The sequence below is a fragment of the Rhinopithecus bieti genome, unplaced genomic scaffold (genome assembly GCF_001698545.2).
Source record: "Rhinopithecus bieti isolate Rb0 unplaced genomic scaffold, ASM169854v2 scaffold_8893, whole genome shotgun sequence".
Lineage (NCBI taxonomy): Eukaryota > Metazoa > Chordata > Mammalia > Primates > Cercopithecidae > Rhinopithecus > Rhinopithecus bieti.
The window spans coordinates 333,492-360,128 of record NW_016806133.1 but is presented as its reverse complement, the minus strand read 5'-3'; the positions used below and the strand labels follow the sequence as shown (position 1 = coordinate 360,128).

The window sequence follows — 26,637 nt, the reverse complement described above, 5'->3', positions numbered from 1 at the left end:
TTTGTGTGTTCTCTGTATTTCCTGAATTTGAATGTTGGCCTGCCCTACTAGGTTGGGGAAGTTCTCCTGGATGATATCCTGAAGAGTGTTTTCCAACTTGGTTCCATTTTCCCCCTCACTTTCAGGCACCCCAATCAGACGTAGATTTGGTCTTTTTACATAATCCCATACTTCTTGCAGGCTTTGTTCATTTCTTTTTCTTCTTTATTCTTTAGATTTCTCTTCTTGTTTCATTTCATTCATTTGATCCTCAATTGCTGATACTCTTTCTTCCAGTTGATCGAGTCGGTTACTGAAGCTTGTGCATTTGTCACGTATTTCTCGTGTCATGGTTTTCATCTCTGTCAGTTCATGTATGGCCTTCTCTGCATTAATTATTCTAGTTATCAATTCTTCCACTCTTATTTCAAAATTTTTAGTTTCTTTGCGCTGGCTACGTAATTCCCCCTTTAGCTCTGAGAAGTTTAATGGACTGAAGCCTTCTTCTCTCATCTCATCAAAGTCATTCTCCGTCCAGCTTTGATCCATTGCTGGCGATGAGCTGCATTCCTTTGCAGGAGGAGATGTGCTCTTATTTTTTGAATTTCCAGCTTTTCTGCCCTGCTTTTTCCCCATCTTTGTGGTTTTATCTGCCTCTAGTCTTTGATGATGGTGATGTACTGATGAGGTTTTGGTTTGGGTGCCTTCCTGTTTGTTAGTTTTCCTTCTAACAGTCAGGACCCTCAGCTGTAGGTCTGTTGGAGATTGCTTGAGGTCCACTCCAGACCCTGTTTGCCTGGGTATCATCAGCAGAGGCTGCAGAAGATAGCATATTGCTGAACAGCGAGTGTACCTGTCTGATTCTTACTTTGGAAGCTTCCTCTCAGGGGTGTACTCCACCGTGTGAGGTGTGGGGTGTTGGTCTGCCCCTAGTGGAGGATGTCTCCCAGTTAGGCTACTCAGGGGTCAGGGACGCACTTGAGCAGGCAGTGTGTCTGTTCTCAGATCTCAGCCTCCGTGTTGGGAGATCCACTGCTCTCTTCAAAGCTGTCAGACAGAGTAGTTTGCGTGCACAGAGGTTTCTGCTGCTTTGTTGTTGTTGTTGTTGTTGATTAGCTGTGCCCTGTCCCCAGAGGTGGAGTCTACAGAGACAGGCAGGGCTCCTTGAGCTGCTGTGAGCTCCACCCAGTTCAAGCTTCCCAGCGTCTTTGTTTACCTACTTAAGCCTCAGCCATGGCGGGCACCCCTCCCCCAGCCTTGCTGCTGCCTTGCAGTTAGGTCCCAGACTGCTGTGCTAGCAATGAGGGAGGCTCCGTGGGCGGGTGTGGGACCCTCCCGGCCAGGTGTGGGATATAATCTCCTAGTGTGCCCTTTTGCTAAGACCCTTGGTACAGCACAGTATTGGGGTGGGTGTTACCTGATTTTCCAGGTGTTGTGTGTCTCAGTTCCCCTGGCTAGGAAATGGGATTCCCTTCCCCCTTGTGCTTCCCAGGTGAGGGGATGCCTTGCCCTGCTTCAGCTCTCGCTGGTCGGGCTGCAGCAGCTGACCAGCACCAATTGTCTGGCACTCCCTAGTGAGATGAACCCAATACCTCCATTGAAAATGCAGAAATCACCTGTCTTCTGTGTCGCTCGTGCTGGGAGCTGGAGACTGGAGCTGTTCCTATTCGGCCATCTTGCTCCGCCCTTTTTTTTTTTTTCTATTAGGGCATGGCTCCTGTTGGAGAATATGTCTACATTCATTTTCCACATAGTGTTGCTCTTTTGAATTCTTTCTTGATTTGATATACAACAACACGAGCATTCCCTATTACATTTTCCCACTTTCTGTGCCATGCCTCTGTATTTTTAGGGGTACACAGAAACCCATTCTGCAGGCACTCACATTCAGACTACAAATCTGGCAGAAACAATACTGGTAATGGTTCAACACCATTGCGTGTCTTTTTATCCTACCATAAACATAATTATTTTCAAACCAGTCAGTGACTTTGCAGGCATCTTCAAAGAAATTCAGCTTTAAGGTATTAAACCTGTCTACAGCTTCATGAGATGGAAAGAATGCCAATGCAGACAAATGACGCATTTCTAACTGAAGTTTTTGTTATTGCCATATGACATAGTCAATTCACTCAACAAAATTTTCCACTCAATGCATTGGGCTGAGTAGACAAAGCAAACATTATTGGTAACAATTTGAAATTCATTTTTAGAAGCCATGATCATCACCTAATTCCACACCTGTTTTTATGGTTTGGGGATTGAATTAGATGTTAGGGATTATAGACTTCAGAGATTTAGACTTTAAGAATATTGATCTTTCAAAATTTCAACAATTAGAATTGTGGCATTAGGAATTGTATCTTTGGGATTTTAATCAGCATCACTCTTTATTAATATACCACAAGTTGTTTATCAATTCTCCTGTCAATGAACATTTGAGATACCTCTACTTTTGGCTATTACGAGTACAGCTTCCACAAAATGCTCGTACAGTGTGGACATATGTTCTTTCTTTCTTTCTTTTTTTCTTTCTTTTTTTTTTTTGTTTTGAGACAGAGTCTCACTCTACTGCCCAGGGTGGAATGCAGTGCTGCAATCTTGGCTCCCTGCAACCTCCCTCTCTCCAGCTCCAGCAGTTCTCCTGCCTCAGACTCCCAAGTAGCTGGGACTACAGGTGCATGCCACCATGCCCTGTTGATTTTTGTATTTTTTAGTAGAGATGGAGTTTCACCATATTGGCCAGGCTGGTCTCGAATTCCTGATCCCATGATCCTCCTACCTCAGCCTCCCAAAGTGCTGGTATTACAGGCATGAGCCATTGTACCTAGCCATATATTCTTATCTCTATTGAGTAAGTAACTAGGAGTAAACTGGTGTTTGGTGTATATTTACCTCATCAGAAACTGTCAGAGGTTTTCCCAAGTGGTTGTACCACTTAACATTCACATTAGCAACGCAGGAGAGTTCTAGTTACTCCACCTCCACACCAACACTTAGTATTTTCAATCTTTTTAAACAAATTTTAGTCATTCCAAATATTGTGCAGTAATATAACATTGCAGTTTTAATTTGCATATCTCTAATGACTAATGATGTCATATTTTACTAAATGTTTTTGGCCAGCCATAGCCTCTTTTGCAGGCACTTGTGACCCATTTCTTCATTAGATTGTCTTTAGGTTGTCTTTTTATTTTTGATTTTTCAGAGTTCTTTACATATTCTACATATTTTGGTCCTTTGGCAGACATTTAGATTGTGAATATTTTCTCCCTGTTATGGCTTCCCTTTTCATTTTCTTACATGTGTTTTGTGAGAACATTTTAATCTCTTTTTTTTTTTTTTTTTTGAGACAGAGTCTCGCTCTGTCGCCCAGGCTGGAGTGCAGTGGCCGGATCTCAGCTCACTGCAAGCTTGCCTCCCAGGTTTACGCCATTCTCCTGCCTCAGCCTCCCGAGCAGCTGGGACTACAGCTGCCCGCCACCTCGCCCGGCTAGTTTTTTGTATTTTTTTAGTAGAGACGGGGTTTCACCCTGTTAGCCAGGATGGTCTCAATCTCCTGACCTCGTGATCCGCCCGTCTCAGCCTCCCAAAGTGCTGGGATTACAGGCTTGAGCCACTGCGCCCGGCCGAACATTTTAATCTTGAAGTCCAATTTATGGTTAGGTGTTTTGACTTACTTGCCCAAAACATCTTCGCCTATCCCCAGATTGTAAAACTATTGCCTTGATTTAGCTTCAACATTTAGATCAGGGTTTCTAAGTCTTGGCATTACTGACATTTTGGATTAAATCATCCTTTTTTGAGGCAAAGGGTTATACTGTGTTTTGTAGAATTTTTGTCAGTATCCCTGACCTCTACCTACTAGGTGGCAGGAGCAGCGGTGGTAGCAACGTAATAGTAGTCATTGTCGTAGTCATTTTTTCCACATGGAAATCTAGCTGTTCCAACACTATTTGTGAAAAGACTTTCCCTTCTCTGTTGCCTCAAATTGGCATCTTTCTTGAAAATCAGTTGATCTTAATGTGTGTGTCTATTTCTATATTTTCTAATCTATTTTATCGATCTATTTGTCTCTCATTATTTTACTCTACTTGTTCAAAAATATCTATGTTATTTGCATTTTTATATAAATTTAGATTTATTCATCAAGTTCTACTAAGAATCTGGTGAGGTTTTAATTGAGATTGCATTGCAACTCCTTTATAGACACCTTTAAACTGTGAAGTCTTCCATTACATAAACATTATATATTTCTCCATGTATTAGGGTCTTCTATAATTTCTCAGCAAAATCTGCATTTTAGTTTTTGATGTTGAAATCTTGTACATCTTTGGAAAAATGTATTCCACGTATTTGATGTTTTCTGATAGTGCTTTATATTGGACATTCAATATCCAATTGGATATTAAATTGGAAATTTCATATTTAATTGTGTGTTTCTTATACATTGCATTCCAAATTTTATATAATGTCCTTGAATCCAATAATTTTGCTAATTTCAGTTTTTAGTTCAGTAGTTTATAAATTTTTTTAGATTTTCTACATCCCAATCATGTTGCATACAAATAGTGAGCTTCATTTTTTCCAATTTTTATGACTTTTTTCTTTGCTTTATTTGTCTAGTGAGGACCTCTATCACAATATTGAATAGAAGTGATGAAAATGAATATTCATTTGCTGTTTCTGATCTTAGGGAGAAGGCATCCAATATTTTACCATTATGTATGATATTAGCTCTAGCGTTTCATATTCAAGGAGTTCCTTTCTATACCCAATTTGCATGTTGAGTTTTGTTCTAGCATTTAGTCAAATACTAAAAGATACCATAAAACCATGGAGGTTTGGTTTCAAGAATTCTACAGGCAGCAGCTGATCTCTCTGCCCAACTTTCTGGCCTGTTGGCTGTATCTTTCCTCTGCCTGTGTAGGTTAGGAATCAGCCCAGGATTCCGGTGAAATTAATGAGCAGATGTTGGGGCTCCCTTCTGTTTGATCCCCTCATTTCTTGGAATTTTCCCCTCACTTCCAGACACTCTGGCAGCTCCAGATTCCAACCTCTATCTTTTTCACCCAGTAAGACTACAATTTCTTTATGAGGCATATTTTATGAAAACTAGAATGTACCTGCAGAGGAAACGCTGGATAAATGTGAGGTTCGTTGGGTTTCCAATCTTTCAGTAAATGAATCCTCTCCTGTTTCTTTTTGTTTGGGGTTGTTTTCTAGTACCTTCAACAATTGCGTTTGTTTTTTATTATTTTGTTCAGTGTACATGCATTATTAGCAGAAGGCTTATTCTGCTATAAACTGCTACACTATTATGAGGCAATCACTCCTATATTGGATTTCTTACAGTTCTTCGAATACACACCTTTCCTCTGACCTCGGGTCACCACATATGCTATTTCTCTACCTGAAGCACTATCCCCTTGCTTGTTGAGTAACTGGTTTCCAATTTCTCTCATGTCTCATTTAAAATGTCAGTTGCTCAGCAGTCTTTGTAATCATTTTCTACCTCATGTTGATACTTTCCCATAACACATTGTACTTCTTTTGCAGGTTTTTTTTTTTTTTTTTTTTTTTTTTTTTTGAGACAGAGTCTCACTCTGTCACCCAGGCTGGAGTGTGCAGTGGTGCGATCTTGACTCACTGCGTCTCTGCTTCCCAGGTTCAACCGATTCTCCTGCCTCAACCTCCCGAGTAGCTGAGACTACAGGTGCTGCCATCAGACCCGACTAATTTTTTGTATTTTTAGTAGAGATGGGGTTTCACCATGTTAGCCAGGATGGTCTCGATCTCCTGACCTCGTGATCCACCTGCCTAGGCTTCCCAAAGTGCTGGATTATAGGCATAAGCCACATGCCCCGCCCTTTTGTAGTATTATAGGACTCATCTGCTCATATTTATTCATTGTATACTCCTTACTTCTTAAAGTGTAAGCTCCATGAAAGCAGAAACCATCTCTTACTGTGGGTCTAGCTAATTAAAAAGTACTCTGTAAATATTTGTTGCTTTTCAGAAAACCAAGGAGCAAAATATTTCGATTACCTTATCACAAATACTGTGAAGGCAACTTCTAGAAATCATTGATAAAGCAAATCCATCCGAGTACAGACATGTATATATACGTAGTCATCAGTCAATAATTACAGCAAATTTTCTTTTTTGCACATTCATACCTAGAATGTGTTCAAATGGTAGAGTGCTCTGGTGTCCCGCTAAGAGGACGATAAAGAGCCACCTTTTTGAATGGCTTTCAAGTGACAATGGACAAAGTAACTCTATGTAACAAACCTTCACATGTACCCCCAAATATTAAATAAATAAATAAATAAATAAATAAATAAATAAATAAATGTCCAGATAAGTCTTCTGGTAGCTTTTGTATCGACACAAAGAAATCCACCTGAGAGCATTATTGGTTTATCATTAAGATCATCAGCTTTGAGACTATTCTGCAGCTTAAAAAAACAAACAAACAAAACTATTCTACAGCTTAAAAATATTACTGCCTAAGTATAAATATGATCACATTTTTTCCACTCTCCAGAGCTTTCTTCTTCCTTGTAACATGCCTAGAAATATGTTATGCTTCTAGGTACTTGCATTAACTCATCCTAGTCAATAGGGTGATATTGCAATAGGCACCATTATCTAGATTTTGCTCTTTTCTTTAGACGAGCAAATACATTTAGGGAATCAGACTTTGGATATCTTTGAGTGGTTTGGGGTACTCCGTTAATTCCAATTCGAAACCAGGGTCTAGCACAGGGTTTGGCACATAGTAGTTGTTAAATAAACATTTATTTAATACATCAAAGAAAATGATTGCAGCAAAAATTCACCACAAAGACAATTATAATAAAGTTTATTGGTTAATCCATAAACATAAGCATTTTAAAAATATATATAAACCAAAGTATTGCCTTTGATTAATAAAATGAGACTTTTCGTGGGTAGAAGCTCCAATTAACCAACACAGTTCTTACAACGCTGAAGACCGTTTTCATTGCAAGCCGTACACTTCAGGGCTTTGAAAGAGTCTGTGAAGCAATTTCGAAACACGGACATCTTGCTCCCATGGCACATAGAGCATGGAAGAAACCCAAAGCCTCCACAAGAGGGACACTCATGTGGATGCTGCACTCTCTGTATAAGGTGGCAGGGGAACAAGAGAAAACAAAAGATGTGTTAGCATGAACAACTCAATCAGCCTCCTGGTCTTTCTGTACTGTGAGTGGTCATAAAACGATATTGGCATAATATGGCTAAACACTTGAATTCACCTACTATTAATACACATTACACCCAGGGAAGTAATTAGTTGAAGTTCTCCTTCATTCCCCAGCCAATGGCCATCTATACCACAGGTTTGGTTTGTAACATGGGAAAATTTTAGGTTGAAGGGCACATAACTTCAAGAAATACATCATATGAAAACGTCTATTTACAAACCAAATAATTCAGAAGCTGTTTTTTTGTATTAAGGGAAAATACTTTAACTTTCCCATTAGTATCATTTAACAGTTTCATGTCTTTGTTTATAGAATAGTATACTAATAACAAGTCTGAAAAAATCAGAAAGCTAGAAGCTGAAGTGTGCAGAAGCCACTATCAACTGAAGATTACTAATTATATTATAAATTTAGACTAATACTTCTTTTTTCAAAGCACTTTCAAATGCATTTTTGTATAGCATCTTCACCCACACTAATCAGTACACATACAGACACCTTTTTCAGTAAAGATTTAATTTGAGCATCATTATCCTCATTTTATTTTTAAGAAAACAAGCACAGAAATCTTGAGACATTTCTGTAAATCTATTTAGTTTCCCACAGTAGCTATCAACCTTTCTATCTCAAGCAAAGGTAAAGTATCTCTGATAATACAATGAAAATAACCAGATAGGGTGTTGAGAGTAATATTTTTAAAATCATTTACATGCATTTCTCTTTGCTTTTCTGAGCATATAACCTTTACTGGTGTCCTCTAGAGGCATCCATCAGTTTAGAGGAGATTAGGTGCCATTACAAAATGAATACAAAGAGAAAATAAGTAAATTGATACTAAGCTTCTGACTTGCAAAAAAGGAATTTGCAGCAGTTTTTGAAGCCCTGGCTTTGTGAAGGGAATAATTGCTACAATAAGCTCAGGAAATGTGGATACACACATACACAGGCAAACACATACTCAGACAAACATGCTTAACATACCGACACATACGTATAGCTTTTCTCCAAAGATTTATAATTGCACATATGAAACCCTAAAAAATATTCAACTTAAAAGAAACCTGATAAACTGGGTTTAACCCAGGATTGCTCCAGCACATACAACTGTGAGAATTTTTAGACTCAATAATATAATTATCTCATAATTAGTAACCTGTGGGATGTACTTTGGTAATCAAACATTAGGATCTAATTGATATTTATAAAATATCAATCTACCATTGATATTTTAAGGCAACATAAATGGGCATTTTCTGTATATAGCAGGATTCACTTGCAATTATAGTTTGACTTGACTATTATATCAAGATGGCTAAACTCATATAATATCTCATTTCTAATGGCACCGAATCACAGAAAGTTGTTATCAATCTGAATAATATGAACAGTGAACTTCGTCAAGACTGTAGAAATGTAAAGCTCTTCCAAAAAGATAGACTGAATATGCACAGCCATTTGGTCACTTTGTTGATGGATTTTTGTCATTTCTTTGTGCAAGAATTGACCTAAAAAAAGGATGCACTGCACTTAAGTTTTGCATAATATTAAAATAGAAAAAAGAAAAACTCTGAGTGAAAACAAACTCAGTGATGGAAAAACAGTGTACTTTATAAGCCAAATATGAGAACATTTCTAAGTAATGGAGTTCTTATCAAATATTAGAAGGAATATAATGTAGATAAATCCTTGTCATTCACTATTGCTATGACAGGAGATTAAACTAAAAATATTTAATGACTTGTACAACAAGTGCACCAAATCAGAATAAATGCTGGGCTGGCCAAGGTCCTAGAGCAAGGACCTGCAGGGACCCTGAGTCCAGCCCTTTACTCATTACTGCTAGATTGTAAATAGATCTGAGTTCCTAGTAAAATAGAGTTGTCAGATTTTGCAAATAAAAATACAGGAAGTTCAGTTAAATTTGAATTTCAGATAGAACACAAATATTTTTTGTTTAAGTATGTACTAAATACTGTATGAAATATACTTAAGCCAAAAAATTATTTATAATTTATCTGATATTTAAATGTAAGTGGGCATCCTGCATTTTATCTGGCAAAGTTTATAAGTTGGAGTTTACAGAGAAGAAAAGAGATATTAATGCATCTTGGGCAATGGCTATTTACCAACCAATATAAATTATTTCAATATCTTTTTTTTTTTTTTTTTTTTGAGACAGAGTCTCGCTCTGTTGCCCAGGCTGCAGTGCAGTGGTGCGACCTTGGCAGCTCACTGCAACCTCCTCCTCCTGGGTTCAATCGCTTCTACTGCCCCAGCCTCCCAAGTAGCTGGGATTACAGGAGCATGTCACCACACCTGACTCATTTTTGTATTTTTAGTAGAGACGAGGTTTCACCATGTTGTTCAGGCTGGTCACAAACTCCTGACTCAAGTGATCTGTCTGCCTTGGCCTCCCAAAATGCTGGGATTACAGGCATGAGCTACCACGCCTGGCCCAATTATTTCACTATCTTATTGAGTACAAACATAGTTCAATATTTTCAGCAACCATGACCTCTGTACCAGTGCATATTAGGTGAATATGAATTCCTGCTATGACCCAAGACACTTGTGAATGACCAGATTCTTGAATGGCCATATGGTTTTCTCATGAAATGTATTTGTGACTACAAGCAAAGAACAACAAAGCTGAAATGAAACGTTAGTGCTATGCAGCTTCCTAAGCTCATTTTCTATTTGTGGCACTTCAGACACCAGGCTCTGAGCACACAAAATTCAAAATAGTAACTCAACACAATTAAAAATTGTTTTATGTAATGGACCGACAACATGACTTACAAATATTACTTTCAAAGGCTAAAATATCAAATGTTAAGTTCACTAATACCAAGAGTCTACCGTTTCTTCATAATTTATTCCCTTGTCAGAACAAATAAATTGCCTAAAATAAACTTAATACATAAATACCAAAGCTACATTTTTGTTTCTAAATATAATCACAAATACAACAAAGCCATTCTAAAATAAGGTCCTCAGAGTCCGTGCAATTCTGTGATGAGACCTCTCTTTTATTCAAAGGATTGTTGAGAGGATTCAATGAACTAATTCATGGGAAGTGAACAGAACATTGCCTGGCACATAGTAGGCACTCAATACAATTAGTCATTACTGGCCATTATTTTATTAATAAATTCCATTTGAAATGATTTTTATTAACTGCTACCTCAAGCTAAACTGCTTGTGGTCACATGACACAACCATTTTCTACACTTCTCAGAGTCGTTCAATTTAAACACTTGTTCCATACTTCCCTTTCTGGTTTAAAGTTTTGCCACTGTAAGAAAAGGAGAGTAAATGTGTTTCAATTCATGTGCTATTTCTGTTGTCTTGGAGAATAGTGCTGGAAAGCACTTCCAAGATAGTGGAAGAATACGTCCACTACTTCCATTCTCAGGGAAAATTAGCTAATTCAGCCATAACCGTAGGAGAGGAAAGGGATGGCTTACATCTCATGTGGAGTCTTTGCCCCCTTCTCATACCAGCCTGACGTGATAGACACTACCATTTTACAAATGAGGAAACACAGCCTCTAAGCTGGTTTTTAAAAACTAATTATCAAGTTATAACTAGAAAGTTGAATATTGAAGAGGTCTCTCTATGAGCAAAATCCATGGTCTTCCCTCTATGATAGTAGTTTTCAATGTTTATTTGCATCCATTTTTCCCCAAATAATCTAAACATGAGATCCCCAAATGTAAAGCAGTTGAAAGGATAAATGCTACGACAAAAACCAAAGTGGTAGTGAGGTGGGGTGGGTCTCAAGGCAACTCACTAAAGCTCCCCAGTGCCCCCTCGTCACCCAGGAATCTCATTCTTGCTGCATCATCCAGCACAATTTACACCATTTGTTATTCTAATAAGAATAAATAATGTAGTCATGCCTAGCCACGTCTTTCAAAGCGCACTTTTGTTATACTGGAAGTCTGGTCCTAATTTAGAGGGTTCTGTACAAAGAAAACCCAGTTGGGTTATATTAGATGCTCTTATATTAGTGTTGCTCTGAAGTCTAACCCTTCTGTAGACAGTTTTGCCCACAGATCAAGATGGAAAAAGAGCTAGGAATTTCCCGAAGAACGTGGAAAAAGTTTCAAGTTGGAGGAAGAAAGAATAACCCAAGTTAATGAAACAGACTTCCACTTTACTTATAGCATTGCTAATTACTATTAGTAGCATTACTAACTAGTAACAAAACAGGCTTCACTATTAGTAAAAAAAAAAAAAAAAAAAAAACTGACTTCCACTTTCAATGAAGAGACTGACTGTGGAAAGTTTGACCTGCAAGCAATTAAGAATCCAGGCAGACCTGGTTGAGAATAGCACAGAGAGTACTGAATCAACTGACTGTCTCCTCTCCTCTGAATAGTGGTTTGGGTTGAGACAAGTCACTTTGGGGTGGAATTCAAGAAAAAAAAAATGAGAATTCACCCTCCACTTTACTTCTTTCTGTTCATTTATTCCTGTGAGTGAGTTTTAAAAAACAGATACTCCGTGAGTGAGACCTTCTACTTATTCATTTCATTCCACAAATATATATTGAGTATTCACTAGCCAGGCACTGTGTAAGGCAATAGGAATATAGCCGTGAACCAGACACTTCTCTGTTGTCTTAAGCCTCACCCTTGAGTCTTGGATAGGTCTGCTCCATATTGCAGTCATCTCAACTAAAGCACACAAAATGTCTTTTGTCTCTAACAAAGGACAAAAACGACAAACGACAAAGATAATGGCAAGTTTATGAATGAATGTGAAATGGACTTCCTTTGTAACAAAGGAAATTTGAAACTCAAATTTCAAGAATGCAAGTTTACCCCAGTTATGCAATATAAAAACAGGATGCTAAGATCAAGAGTCTTCATGTCTTCTTCAAGATCAGGAAATGAAATTCTTGTTATTTTTAACCTCAGATCATCAAATCCTATTCCAATAGAGCTTGAAAGTCCCTTAAGTATCTGACCAAAGAGGAAGCAACTTATTTGAGCCTCTGTGACAATACACCTCATTATCCAGATTGTCTATGAAGCAGTATTACCCATAAAATAAATTGTCAGAGAGTACACGCTTGGCATTATAATCATCTCTGGATGATTCATCTTGGTCTATGTATTTTGTTTTAAACTAGATTCAAAAATTTAATTCAGCAAATGCTTAAATGCCTACAAACACCCCTCTGCCTGAACAAGCTGCTAAAAAAATAAATAAAATCTTTTCTGATCATCAGTGTTTCTGGCATCCTTAATTTGCAGAGTTGAGAAAGAAGTCACTGAACAAAATGCAGACACAGGGGAAATTTGTAGCTCATAATTCAAAATGTAGAAGCCTGGATATAGGAGCCTGATTCTTAAACCAGATGGGATGGACTGCCATAAACCTACTTAAATAGATGTTTTGATTTCAGAGAGAGGCAGATGACATGGCCTGATTCCCCAGGTGAGCAGGTAGGTGGTATCTGTGGCTGTAGCCTCAGAATAGGCTGCTGCCACCCCCTTCTCCCTAGGAAGGACCATCACGCAGAGCTATACTTCTCCAGGGAGCCTCAGGAGAGTCTCTGACACCTCCAATGCCTTGCACAGATAGCCTGTGCCATTTTTGACATCCTAAGTGTGTATTTGGGAATCTTTGCTCAGTTCTTCAAGAACAAATAAGCAGTTGCCAGTCCTCAGGGGAGAATCAGATTAAGTAATTGTTATCAGCTTTACCAATAAAAAAAAAAAAAAGGACAGAAAATGGACACTATGTTGGCAATCTCAGTACAAATGACAACAAAACTATTTACTCATATCTTCAAAAAAATAACAAGGCAAAGCTTACTTAGAGCTTCTCTGCCATCTGAGATCTTTAATTCAGTATCTGCCAGAACCACTGATATGATAATACATCTCAGCACTCCCCTGGCTCTCCCTGCATGGACACCAGCAGGATTAGCTATCCATCTTGGTTATTGTTTTTTGAGGACTCCTTAGACATCTCATTCCTTCTCATTTTTAGCCTATTTATTAACATAAATAAATATCATTTACCAAAAAATAGTGGTTTCATTCATCCTTTCAGCCACACATTCTTTTATATAAAATAATAATTTTCTCTTTCTTTTCATCTCTTAAATGCGTTGCCTCCTCCAAAAAAAGCTTTGGATGAAAGAGAAGTCATTTATTTATTCCCTCAGTAAATATTTATGTGTCCCTGGGATATGCCAATCCCTGTTCTAGGCACTAGAGGTAAATAATAAAAATAAATGAACATCTGTGTTCACATGGAGTTCACATCTTAGTGGAAGGATTACCTGCAAACTGTCAATTCAGGAACACAGTCCCCATTGGCACAACCAGCTCTACTGAGACCAGATCTCCATACCAACTATCATATGTGTTACTAGCTTCTGCTGCCTTTGGCCAGCTCCTCACGTTTGAGGCCGCTAATAATCTTCATCAACAAATCAGATCCACTCAGCTTCCACAGCAATTTTCAGTTGGGTGGGATGTATGATAAGATTCTTGGTGCAGAAAAAAAATTGAAATTATTTTCTGACTCCATTTCTGATTGTCCAACCACAGCTGCTAAGTGTCCGTCTTCAGTATCACTTGAAATAACTGCTAGAAACTGGAACCTGAATTATGAAGACCAGGAGTGGTCATAGACTACCATGTAGTGACCCAAGTAACAGCAAACTAGATCTTGCCAGGATCTGTCTACTGTCAGAGCCCTGTGTCAAAATCCAGACTATTCCCTGAACCTAACACCTTTAGTAGCTTACCTCTTAGGAAACTACTAACCCAGGTTTTGTGTCTTGCCACAATATAGTCAGATTTCCTAGATACCTACAGGCCACTTAATTTGAGAGTCATGGAAGCATAGGTTCATAGTTAATTAACATTATGGGTTTGGAATCAGACTGATTAGAATCATAAATCAAATACGACTACCTAAACACTCTTGAGCAAGTGATTTTTGTCTTTCTGTACCTCCATTCCCTTGCCAGTAAAATGGGGATAATAAGAGAACTCATTTAGCAGAGTTGTGAGCTTTCAATGATTTAATATGTATAAAGTGCCAGGAATATATCTTGCTATATAGTAAGGACTGAAATGTTTCCTTCATCATGAATATTTAACTCCTACTCTACTGTCAAAAGCCAACCAGAAAAATGGGATGGGTTTGGATCTGCATTTTGTATCCCTTATCCTCTTTGCATGGCTTTCCCAGTGCTTCTTTTCACCTGGTCTCTTTACTTCCTCTTAAACTCCAGCTACCTCTCAGGCAGAGTTCTGGGTGTTCTTGATTGGCTACAAATTCTCCACCAGTTTTACTATATGGCCAAAGCAGCTGAACATAGTGATGGCATCGCAGAGTTCCTATAACATTAGAAAGTCAATATCATACCATTATTTTGAACATTAAAAATAGCTTAAAATATTTGTGCCCTATTTATGTCATGTGTAGAATGGAGACAGACTTAATGAAGAGAAAAACATCTTCTTTTCCAAAGTTTTTGAGCTGATGGAGAGAGAGAGAGATTATCTAACATGGTACTGTTGATCAAGTTGTAGAATTGAATAATTATAGACTCAATGGAATAAAAGTCCAGAATAACTAAATCAGTCATCAACCCATACAAAGAAAAGCAATGAAAGATATTCATCCTGTAAAATCCTAAAAGATGCTCTTAAGCCATAGAATTAAAATAGTACAATATTTATGCAACAAGAATTAAATAGATCAATGATACTGCATAATACCATTTAAATCAGTTTAAAATGTACACAGAGAATAATACACATAAACCAAATTGTTTAAATAGAAAGATATATAATAATATAAGTGAATAACTTCACAGGTTTGGAGTAGTATATAAGAACAGAAAGAAATAAATAGATCCATTCATACAGCTTTTTTAGCTAAGAAGAGTTTTAAGAGAAGCAAGTACACACCCTGATTTAATAGATAAAGAAATCAAGATACTGACAGGTGAAAAGTTATGTCCAAAGGCTTACAGCCAGAAGCAGAGCTGAGGAAGGAGCTAAAAATCCTCTGATTTCCAAATCATAATACTTCAGAAATTATAAATTATGGAAAAAAAGGAAATTTAAAACATTTTACAAAAACAAGTTTACTCTCTGTATATATCTCATGGCTTTTGAATTTAGAATCAGACCATAGTAAGTTATCTTGTTAAAGCCCAAGCATTCTCCTCCTTTATAAGCACTATATTTCTGGCCATCATCCTCATTGAACCACAATGTCTAAACATACTCTATTGTTTGTATTGTGACACAAACTGATAAAAAATGATTTTGAGTTATTGCTATAGGTCTGCAGTACATTGAGAGAACGTCGTTGTCTCCCTTAGCAAAGTACCTGTAAACAGTAGATACTCAATAAACGTTTGTTGAATGAATGAATCCATTGTTTTCCTTCTGGGAAAGGTCACAATATGAATAAAACATGAATCCTTCAATCAAGGAGCATATAGTTCATTTGCGACGTGAGTCAAATACCCAAAGAAAGGTAATACAAAAAAGACTTTTATAAGCCCCCTAAAAAGAGGGTTATAGGAATTCAAAGGCGGGGGAGATCAGAAATGACTATTGGAAGAACTGATACTGAAGATGGGCCTTGAAAATGCTGGAGGGAAATTAGGAATTGGAACAGTATCATTCTAGGCAGACAGAAAAGCTTACACAAAGGGATAATAGTAAGAAGCACAAGAAGCCACATAGTCCTTTCTTTTATCTACAGTGGAAGGAATGGTAGAGAATCAGAAATTCGGTTACCAAAGACTAGAGCAATAATAACCAGTAGTGACATATGGATACTGGATAACCATATGACCTATTTTTTCTGGCAAAGTCCTGTTTCACGTTTGCCGTCCCAGAACAATTACTAATGCATACTTTTCACTCTCAAAGTGTCCCAATCAGGACAATAAAGTATATAATCTTCTTACAAATAGGGAGGAAGAGTCTGATAAAATAATTTAGCAATGAGGTAATAAGGGCTTTCCGGTTGCATTTTAATTTTATGAGTATTTGAATAAGTATTTCTCTGATGCTACATGTATAAGCACAGGAATACAAATTAAAACATGCTTTTCCGAGAAATAACTTTTTATTTAATCTTTGTAAATGATGTAGGAAGATCTTCTATATGTAGGAAGATCCATGGGAAAAATAAAGTTGTTTCAATGAAAAATTTTAATGTGCTTCAAGGCTATTTCCTGATTTGAAACACCTCATCAATGCCTGTATTACAGAGAGTTGGGCTCAAATAAAGCTGACCATAACACTCACCTAATAGTATGAGATTATTAGAAGTTAACATTAAAGTCACTCTAGATGCAACAAACCTAATAACAGAAGACATCAAATTAAAACTACCACATGTATCCTATTGCATATCTGTAAGAACATGGGGAGAGAGAATTCAATTAGGGAAACTCAATTATAATCAGAATGTGTTTAACATGTTGATTACTAAAAATAAGTTGCTGAAAGCACATTTACCTCAATTTTGGTTAGGAGGTCTTGCAATTCTCCTGATTCATTCATTGACAAAATTTTCTCAGCACCCTATTAACAAGAGAGAGTAGGGGAAAATCCATTTTGTTAGTATTTGAGAAAATAAAGTTCTAGCCAGGAAAGCTTAACCCACAAAATACTGAACACAATTCTTCCCTTTGGAGCTGAGTAAATGTGCAACTAGGATGCCAAGGAGGAGAAGACATTTTTCCTTACTGCCCCAAACTCTTGAATCTAGTAAGTCTTACCTCAGGTAAGGGGAAGGCTGCCTACAGGAGGCAAGCTCCAGGAAACTCACAGCTGACAGGTTTAAGTCCAAATACAGAAAGGGCCAGCATACTCTTCAGGGTTGTTTAGGGAGCCTGGAGCCAGTCTACCATCTGGGAAAGGAATCCTTGAAGCAAATTCCCACCCTCAGTTATCTCTACCCTACTCCAAGCAGTACTAGACATGGCCCTCCTTAACAGCCATGCATGTAAAGATAACAGTAGCTGACAATAACAACAACAACAATAATGATAATAACTACCAACACAACTTAAGCAGGTATTTTGAGTTTGGCACAAATATCATCTCCTTTGCTGTAGCAGATTCTATTATTTGCAGAAGTTGAGCCTCAATGAGATTGAATAACAATTTCAAGGCCACCCAGAGAAGACACAGAGAGAAAATGTAAACACAGGTAGGGCATGAACTCCAGAGCTAATGCTTTTAACTTCTAAAACATTACTATGAAAGTGAGAAAGGGTACAATGTGTGTTTCTTCAAACTACTCAATTTTTCTCTCCTGTCCAGCTGCTTCCTACATCCTACCACTCTACTTCCCAACATAAAACCATAGAGAAGGAAGAAGGAAAACTGGAGTAATTATTTTAATCAAAGACAGAGACCATGTCTGCCTTGTTGACACTGTGTCCTAGGCGCTCAGCACAGTTGCTGGCTCAGAATAGGCATTGGATCAATTTTTGATTAATGAACAAGACAGGGAGAAATATAATCACACACTAAACATTTTTTATTCCTACTTGTGCTAAGCAGGGCGCCAAGCAGGGCTCATTTAAAAAATAAAAACGTTCTAGTTCTTAGGGAGGTTACTATACACATCTATAACTATACACATGTAAAAGTACTTTTTTTTTGTAAATGTGCAAAAGACTAACCCACAGTGTAGAATGAAAAATCAGTGCCAAATGAATGATGAATAAAAAAGATAAGCCAGGAAATCACAACAGGAGGAAAACTGTGCTTTTTGAGGGTAGAGAAGGCTTTCTGAGATTGGTGGCATTTGATCTGGACCTCAAAGACTGGATGAGGTTTCTAAAATAGGTTAAACAATCCTATAGTGATGTATAGGAATATTTAGTTCTTGGTTTCGTTTTATTTCCGTCTATCTTGTATAATTTATGTCATCACAATCACCATAAAAAATGTCAAATTGATACATTCAAAAGCAGTATGAACAAACATACAGGGCTACAGAGAATATATATTGCTCTCTGAGGCAAGTTATATCACTTTATTTGTTGCTGGTTGGGCCACGAATAGAGACGTGAAACCTCTAAAGTAAGAACAAAGGTAATGAAAGCACCATGACAACACATTAAAGTCTAAATGTAGTAATAACTGGTAATATTTTACTTTTGCTATATTCTATTTCTTTTAAGAGATAGCTAAGTTAAAATGGGAAAGAACTCTGGGGAATTTGATACATGAACTAAAGCAGTAAAGAGAACACATGCCTCATTTTTCTCAAACAAAAGAAAATGCCCCACAAGGACTCCAAACAAAATGAATGGACCAGAAAAGCTGTCCACATCTCCCACCTGGCTCTTCTCTTATGGAAGCATTGTGTCTTAGTCAGTTGTTTAGAGTACAACGCATATGCCAAGAAAGGACCTGTCTCAATATTCTTAAATACATGAAATTTGCTCTGTCTCAGCCAAATAACTCTTGCAGCATTACTACCACAGGAGGAGATTCCACATTGCAGGAGAAATGCAGGCTTTGCTTATGTTAAGCAAAGTACTTAAAGGCATAATGGTCACTGATTTTCAGGACACCTGGGTGTCTAGTATACAGGTGGTGTAATGAGTGCTTAAGGTTGGAAAAAAGCTGCTCCATAACAGAGGACAGGCAGCTGAATACCTACTTCCCTCATCCAACCACTGCTACTCAACACAGCCTCCACAACCCTACCTGCCCTGTCCTCAGGTCTTTCCCTTAGAACCAGCCCTTTGGTCCCTGTGCCACATGCTGAGCATTGACAGTAGTCAAAGCCTCCTGTTCCCTACTGGGTCCCATGTCTCTGCCCTCCACATGATCCTGTCATTACCAAGCCTAAGAGCAGGATCCTACAGGGGACAGGGAAATCAGATGATCGCCTTCTCTGATCATAAGTTCAGTAGCAGCAATAGCAAAATAGAGATTTTAGCCTGCTTGGCACATGTCAGGGAAACATTACAGATCACTCCCATACACAGGTTTGGAGCATTTATCAGGGTAAATCTCAATCTGCCCTGCTTTCCCTGCATTTGCATATTCTAAAGGTCTCATTGTCACCCTTTTTCTTATCAAAGACATTCTAATTATTAATTGATCTATAAAGAAACCTCTGTGTCCACAAAAGAGAGTGCATTTCCTTACACATTGACATTCTTAGGAAATTATCTTTTCCTGGTTGGTATTTGGCTAAGAATGTCAGACATGTTTGTTTTTATATACACTCCACCACTCAATTCTATGCTAGTGGAAATTATTTACTCTATTACTCAGCATAGTTTATCAAGACCTCCAGGACACCTATGGAAATATTTCTTGCATATTTTCAATTGGTTCAGAATCTATTTTTTCTTAAAATTAATATAATCCTGAAAATAATGATAATAGTAATGTGTTAAGTGCTTTACAAATATGAACACTTCTAAACATTGGCACAAAGTAAGCATTTTTTTAAAAAGGAACTATCTCAATTTTTTAAATAAAGAAACTAAAGTCTAAAGAGAATAAAGAGCATGCCTGGAGTCTTTCAGTTAATCAGTACAAGGCTCGGGTTGATCTTGAATTCAGGTTGAGCTGACTCCAAAACCTACCCTCTTTCCATTGCACCCTGCAAACTGCCTGCTCACTGATATAGCACAACTGTATTAGTGAAAAATGGTACAGAGAACTCCCAGTCTAGGGAATATGAGAGTCTGTGGTTTGAACTCACTGTTGACCAGGTACTCAGAAGCACAAGTGAATTGAAGGCTCTCACCGTAGTGACTCCACGTCCAGAATGAACGTGCCAGAGAAGCTACGAAATGTCCAAGTTCTGTTTTTGTAAATCTCAGCATTGCATCTTAATCAGTTATTTAGAATAATTGCATATGCCAGGAAAGAACCTATCTCATTACCCTTTAATACATGAAAAATCTCTACCTCTCTCAAATACTTTACAACTTAAAATTCAGAGCAGTGAGCTGTAACATGTGAACAAGACACTTTGCTTTACATTGTTGTAACAAACTTCACAGATGAAGATAAGATAATCTATTTAATTTTTCCTTATCTATGAATCACCAAGGAAGGAACACATACCTTCAAGGAATAAGAAAAGGTAGGAAAAGAAATCAGGCCTCTGCCAATTAAGATTGCAAAAAAAAAAAAAACACTTACCATACTACCTATGAATGTGTAAAAGTGTGCTACCATACTCATTCATGCATTTATCCATTCATTCAACACTATTACGAGTCTCCATTAGGGATTAGGCACTGTGCTGCGTTAGAGCTATATATTAAGCGAAAAAGCCACACATGCGCACACACACACACAAACACACAACTGCTTCCCGTTACTGAGGAAATGTACTTTTGGGGGAGACAGATTTTACACAAAAGATTGCACAAATAAATGTAAACTTATTTATAACTGTTTAAAATAGTACAAAAGGGGCATGCTACAAGATGCTAAGAACACAAAGAGTAAGGCAAATTTAACAAAACTGAGGCTAAGGAAGGCTGTCTCCACAAAGCAATCATTAAGTTTTTATCTTTAGGAAGAATAGTAGTTGACCGAGCACACAGACAGAATGAGGGAGGATAATTAATAGGAACAATAACGCTACCAATATTATTATATGTACGTGTCCTTTTGTAGTCACCATTTCCCTTCATTCAAGATCAGAGGAAAAGCTATGTTCAATAAAACATCCTAGCAGAGTCTCTGCGTAGCATTGTGGGTTGATACCCTGGAGGGAACATAGGTGAGACACCATGCCACTGCATAGGCAATCTATTTTACACAATAAGCTAAAGAAGACAATAAAGTGATATACACCAGCTTATACTTAGCATACTCTATTAGGTCTCAGGGAAGAATAGCTAAGTCACGAGTTTCTAAACACCATTTTCAAAAAATAAAACAATCGAACATTTAAGCAATTTTTCTCAAAAGTTTTTAAAGCCACACAGATCTTAGTTATCTCTATACAGATATCCAGGCTCTGGAATTCCACATGGGACATCAACTTTTGAAACTATTAACTTAAACATTTCTGAGGAGCCAAGAAGGACTAAAAATAAAGTTCACACTAACCAAAAACAAATACAAATTTTAATGTGTATATATACATATATGTGAATGCACATATATACGTATATAATACATAGTTTTATTTTATTTTAATTTATATTTAGTCATAAACCACCTCATCTTATTAAGAAAGTAGCTTGCAATAAAAGATCTATACTGTAGTATAATAAAATAGAAATTTAATGGGAATTTATAGGAAATATTCTAAATAAATCTCAAAATGGTAGCTATGGGTGAGCCTTAAATCTGATTCTGAGTTAGCTTTTTAGATGAAACAGTTTTCTAAGCACAGTAGTCTAAACAATATCTTGCATAAGACTTTGGATGGACTGGTTGATATAATAAATAGTATTCTTGCTTTTTTGATAACCATAAAAATATTGTTTTCAAATAAATGCTATTACAGAAATGGCTCCTACATCCAACTAGTACCAGTTTTTATTCCTTCTTCTAACTTAAATCAGGCTCCTTTTCTCTCTCACTTAACTGCCTCCCTGTCATTTATTTATCTTCTGTAAAGATAAATAAATATTATTGTTTACCTCATACTACTTGTTAGATTATCTTCTAGTGATTACGGTAAAACCCAAACTCTTTCTAGCATGGCCTACAAATGTCTTCACTATCTGATTGCACCAATATTCCTAGCCCTGTCTTTTGATATAATAAGCTTCTCATACCCTGGATTTCTCTCCTTCTCCTGGATATCCTAGGTCCTTGCATGAGATTTTATGCCTTTACACATGCTCCATTTTTTGCCTGATATTTCTTCTATCTTTCTGCCACCCCCTCTTGGGAAACTCCTATGCATCCTTTCAAACCCAATTGAAATGTCACCTTCTCAATAAAGCTTTCTTGATTGAGAAATGACAAAATTAATCATTTCCTTCTTTGTGCTCTCAGATCACATTTTGCTCCACTGCACAGCTAGTCCAGTGGTGATTTCAGGGGTTATGACTTCTTCAGGCACACAGCATTTTGTGTAGTGCACCATAGAAAATCAACCAGTAAGTATTTGCTGTATTAATTTATTCAGCATTTTTGGAGTAAACACAGCATTCAATTCCAAATGGGTGTTTCTTTTAGTGATTGATGATTTCAAATAGGAAAACAAGCTAAGGCACATATCAAAACGCACCTTTGTAAAGCGGTAGGGACCAAGCTGATGTGATGTGACAGTAAAAGGCCAGATACATAGAGTGAGAAGGTTGAATACTATATAAATGACTTCTATCACTTCTCTCAGCGGGGCATTTGATGGCAACTGAAGAGCAAACCACTGGAGGTTGCACTCTCAGATGAGGACCAGGAGCATAAGACTCTTTAGTACTGGCTGATAAAGAATCCTTCTGCTATGTAATCAGGAGAGCAGATGGCAGGGCTGGCATTGAAGGAGTTCGACCCGCACCTAGCATGATGCCTGCCAAAAGATGTGCTCAGTAAATGTTTGTTGCTGTGACTACCATGCCCATCGAAAATGGGAGGTTACATCAACTCTGCTTGGAGATAGGCCACCTGAGCCCCGCTAAAAAAGAGTTTACCTCGGAAATCAGCTCTGGATCTTTTCCAGGGCATGAACAGACCCCATTGAGTCCCTGGAGTTCTATGCCAAATACTTAGGCCTGGAAAATGTTCAAGGCAGGTGTAACAATATCCCACCAGTGTCTTTAAAAATGCAGTAAAGGCTCCTGTGGATAATCTCATCCTAAAGAGCATGGTTTTTCTGTATCCCTGGCAGGAAAAATTAACTGCAAAATTAACTAAACTAGTTGACTTGTTTTTTGCAATTATGTAATACAGACCTTTGGGTGTCAGAAAATGCCTGCCAAAGACAGTGATTTTAGCTTTATATAATTAGTGCTGAGGCACTTTTTTCAGCAGAATTGTAAAGCACAATTTCCCATAGAGGCCAATCCTGATTTTTTATAATAAAGCCATATTATCAAACTAGATGATCGCAAGGATGTATTATTTGCTTCTCTATGGCAGAAAGCCATCTTTCCCATTCCTTTGGAATTAATATCAAATTATATAAAAGTAACATCAAGTCACTAGGCTAGAAAACAGGTAGTGCTGGGAGTTGGGCTAGATAAAACCAGAAGACTGTTCTATTTAAAAGATTAAGATTGTTGTCTGCTCTGTCCCCAGATTCTCTTTGCATAAACTGATTTTCATTTTTATTTTTTACTTTTTTTTTGTAATTTAACTTGTATTTTTGATTCAGGGGTACATGTGCAGGTTTGTTACCTGGGTATAATGCATGATGATGGAGTTTGGGGTATAACTGATCATACCACCCAGGTAGAGAGCATGACATCCAATAGTTTTTCAATCCTTGTTCCCCTCCATCCCTCCCTGCTCTAATAGGCCCCAGTGTCTATTGTTGCCATCTTTATGTCCATGAGTACCCAAAGTTTAGCTCCCCCTTATAAATGAGAACATGCAGTATTTGATTTTCTGTTCCTGCATTAATTCACTTAGGATAATGGCCTCCAGCAGCATCTATGTTGCTAACAAGGGACATGATTTTCTTCTTCTTTAGAGCTGAGTTATGGTTTTTCTTGGCTGCTGATGGGTATCTATGTTGATTTCATGTCTTTGCTATTGTGAATAGTGCTGTGATGAACATACAAGTGCATGTGTCTTTTTGGTAGAATGATTTATTTTTATTTTACTAAATACCCAGTAATAGGAATATTGGGCCAAATGGAAGACCTGTTTTAAATTCTTTGAGAACTCTCCAAACTGCCTGAACTAATTTACCTTCCCATCAACGGTAATACAAGCATTCCCTTTTCTCTGCAGCCTCACTAGCGTCTTTTTTTTGTTTTTTGTTTTTTCTTATAATAGCCATTCTGACTGATGTAAGATGTTATCTCACTGTGCTCTGATAATTAGTGATGTTGAGCATTTTTTCATGTTTGTTGGCTGCTTGTATGTCTTCTTTTGAGAAGTGTGTGTCCATGTCTTTTGCACATTTTTAATGGGATTATTTGCTTTTTGCTAGTTCAATTGATAAACTGAGTTTTAGCATGTGGTGATTAGGCTTACCAAGGTTTTTTTAAAAAAATAATAATAATAAAATCCAGGATTAAATCTTAGCTCCTCTGTTTACAAGTTAACTTGGACAAATAACTTCAACTATTAAAGACTCAATTTCCTCATTTGTAAAATGGGTATTATAATGTCTACAGGGTTGTTGTAAGGATTACATGAGATAGTATATAAGAGTTTAGAACATTGCATGACACATAATATGAACTCAATAATTAGCAGTTGTTAATTAGAAGTAGTAGTAATAAATTCCCAAAGAGCAACTAAGCACACAAAATGTGGTCCACAAACATTTCCTGTCTAGACTCAACAAATAATGAAAGATTAATAGAGTTTGACAAAAGTCTTACATTGTCTTTGGATGATGTCACAATAAAGTAAAAAAGAATGTAATAGAAAAAAAATAATGGGGAGTGGGATAGTTGGGCTTAATATATGATTATTTATCATGCAAGATATTGAGAAGAAAGACTTAATTTTATGGCTTGTTAAAAAGAAAAGGTAGCATGAAATTTGAGGATGTTCCAGTCGTAAAATTCCACAGCTAAATTGCAGAATACATAAGGTATTCTTTAGCCTAGCTAAATCTCTCATGCTAAAAAGCCGCATTGTAGCTAGGCTCTCTAAAGAGTCCAAACACTGAGGACAGTTAGTGAACAATATTGTTAAGGAAAATTGAGTCAATTTTTTTTCTGGGATGATATGGATATTTAATCACTCGGCAGGAAAAATATTTGAAGAAGATTCACATAGTGAGAATAATTGAGAAATATAATTAGTTGATCAAAGTGTCAATTAAAATTCCATTCACAGGAGGGAGCTCCAACTTGAATGGGCTCTCATCCCAGGTGGGAACCAAGGATGTTTAGGCATGAGCATGTTACTGAAGATCCATCATTGCAGCTTTTTTCCCTTCAGTAAAAATTCCTTTGTTATTCATCCTACTATCTTAGTAAAATGACTAAGGAATCAAATACATCATCCCCAGTTGTCATCAAGAAAGACCTCCCTACAATGTGCTGAAGCTTATGGGCAAGAAATGAAACAGGCATCCCATTTTTATAAGGCACTACAACACTAACAAGTCATATATTGCTCAATAATTGCTCATTTTAAACTCATGATGATAACCCAGTTTATCTTTTAGGATCCTAGCAGGAAACAGATGGCATACCCAAATAATTTTATTAAAAATTGTTTAATGAAGAGCCCCACATTAGAAGTGTGAACAAGGTTAAATAAAGAAGCTTAATGAAGCACCCAGGAGCTGTCAACAATGAGGAGCTCTAACCACCCCTAGGTCTAAGGGTCATGGTGAAGGTACGGTATTACAGAACCAAACAAGACCTGTAGCTCTGGGAAGAGGACTAGGAGGTACTCAACAATTGCCAAAACTCTGCCTCAGGAGGAAGGGAGCAGAGGCAATGCCCCCAGCCTCTCTATCCTGCTCCAGCTTCCATCTTACCAAACCCATCTAGAACTCAAAGGGCAAAGGCCCCTGTGTGATTCAGTCTATAAAGTTTTGCTTCGTGAAACTATGAGTAAGTCAGAGAAAGGGAGAAAATGGGCCTGGAAGGGAAAACAGAAATTAACCAGCACAATCAATAATGAATTAAATGATTTCACTCTTTTGTGGTAGATCCCTGTTTGAGTCTATTTATTATGTGTTTTCAAAACAAGAGAATAAGGCTGATGAGAATCTTCCTGTAATCCTGGAGGGAAGAAAAGTGATAGGCAAGAGGATCTGTTGGGAGGCTGCAACATTCAGGTTAACATTGTGGACTCAGCCACATATGAAATCCTGTCTCCTCTACTTTATAGCTGTGTGAGCTTTGGAAAGTTATTTAACCCCTCAAAACCTCACTTTTCAAAGATAAAAATATTTCTATCATATAGCGTTTTAAGAAATAAATGAGATAATGTATGTTGAGTATTTAGCACAGTGCTTGGCACACATAGCACCTTAGTAACTTGTTGCATTTAGAAGATTAGTGGAAGTAATACTAGTCTTAATTTTTAGACTATTTCAAAGAGCTTTTTAAAAAACCATGCTGTCAACTTCTTTCTTTTTTAAATCAACTGCAGTGATCTCATATTGGAACTATCCTTCTGCTATTAATAATTAAGAGAGAATAGTAATTACCTCCATCCCCCACCACCCATTCTTCATTCTTTCTTTTAGTAAGAGAATCCTCTAAAATTTATTTGGGAAATGGAGCAAGATGGCCAAATAGGAACAGCTCCAGTCTCCAACTCCCAGCGCG

General features: G+C 37.3%; 1 protein-coding gene across 1 annotated transcript in view; it reads right to left on the bottom strand.

The window, feature by feature from the left end:
- Window positions 1–6,835: 6,835 nt before the first annotated feature.
- GRXCR1 (glutaredoxin and cysteine rich domain containing 1) overlaps window positions 6,836–26,637 on the bottom strand; it is a 304,122-nt gene continuing 284,320 nt past the window's right edge. Inside the window, exons 3-4 of the mRNA XM_017874829.1 lie at window positions 16,733–16,798; window positions 6,836–7,128 (exon numbers count right to left, since the gene is read on the bottom strand). Coding sequence (XP_017730318.1) covers window positions 6,949–7,128; window positions 16,733–16,798 — 246 coding nt within the window. The 3' untranslated portion in view covers window positions 6,836–6,948. The remainder of the gene's footprint in view (window positions 7,129–16,732; window positions 16,799–26,637) is intronic.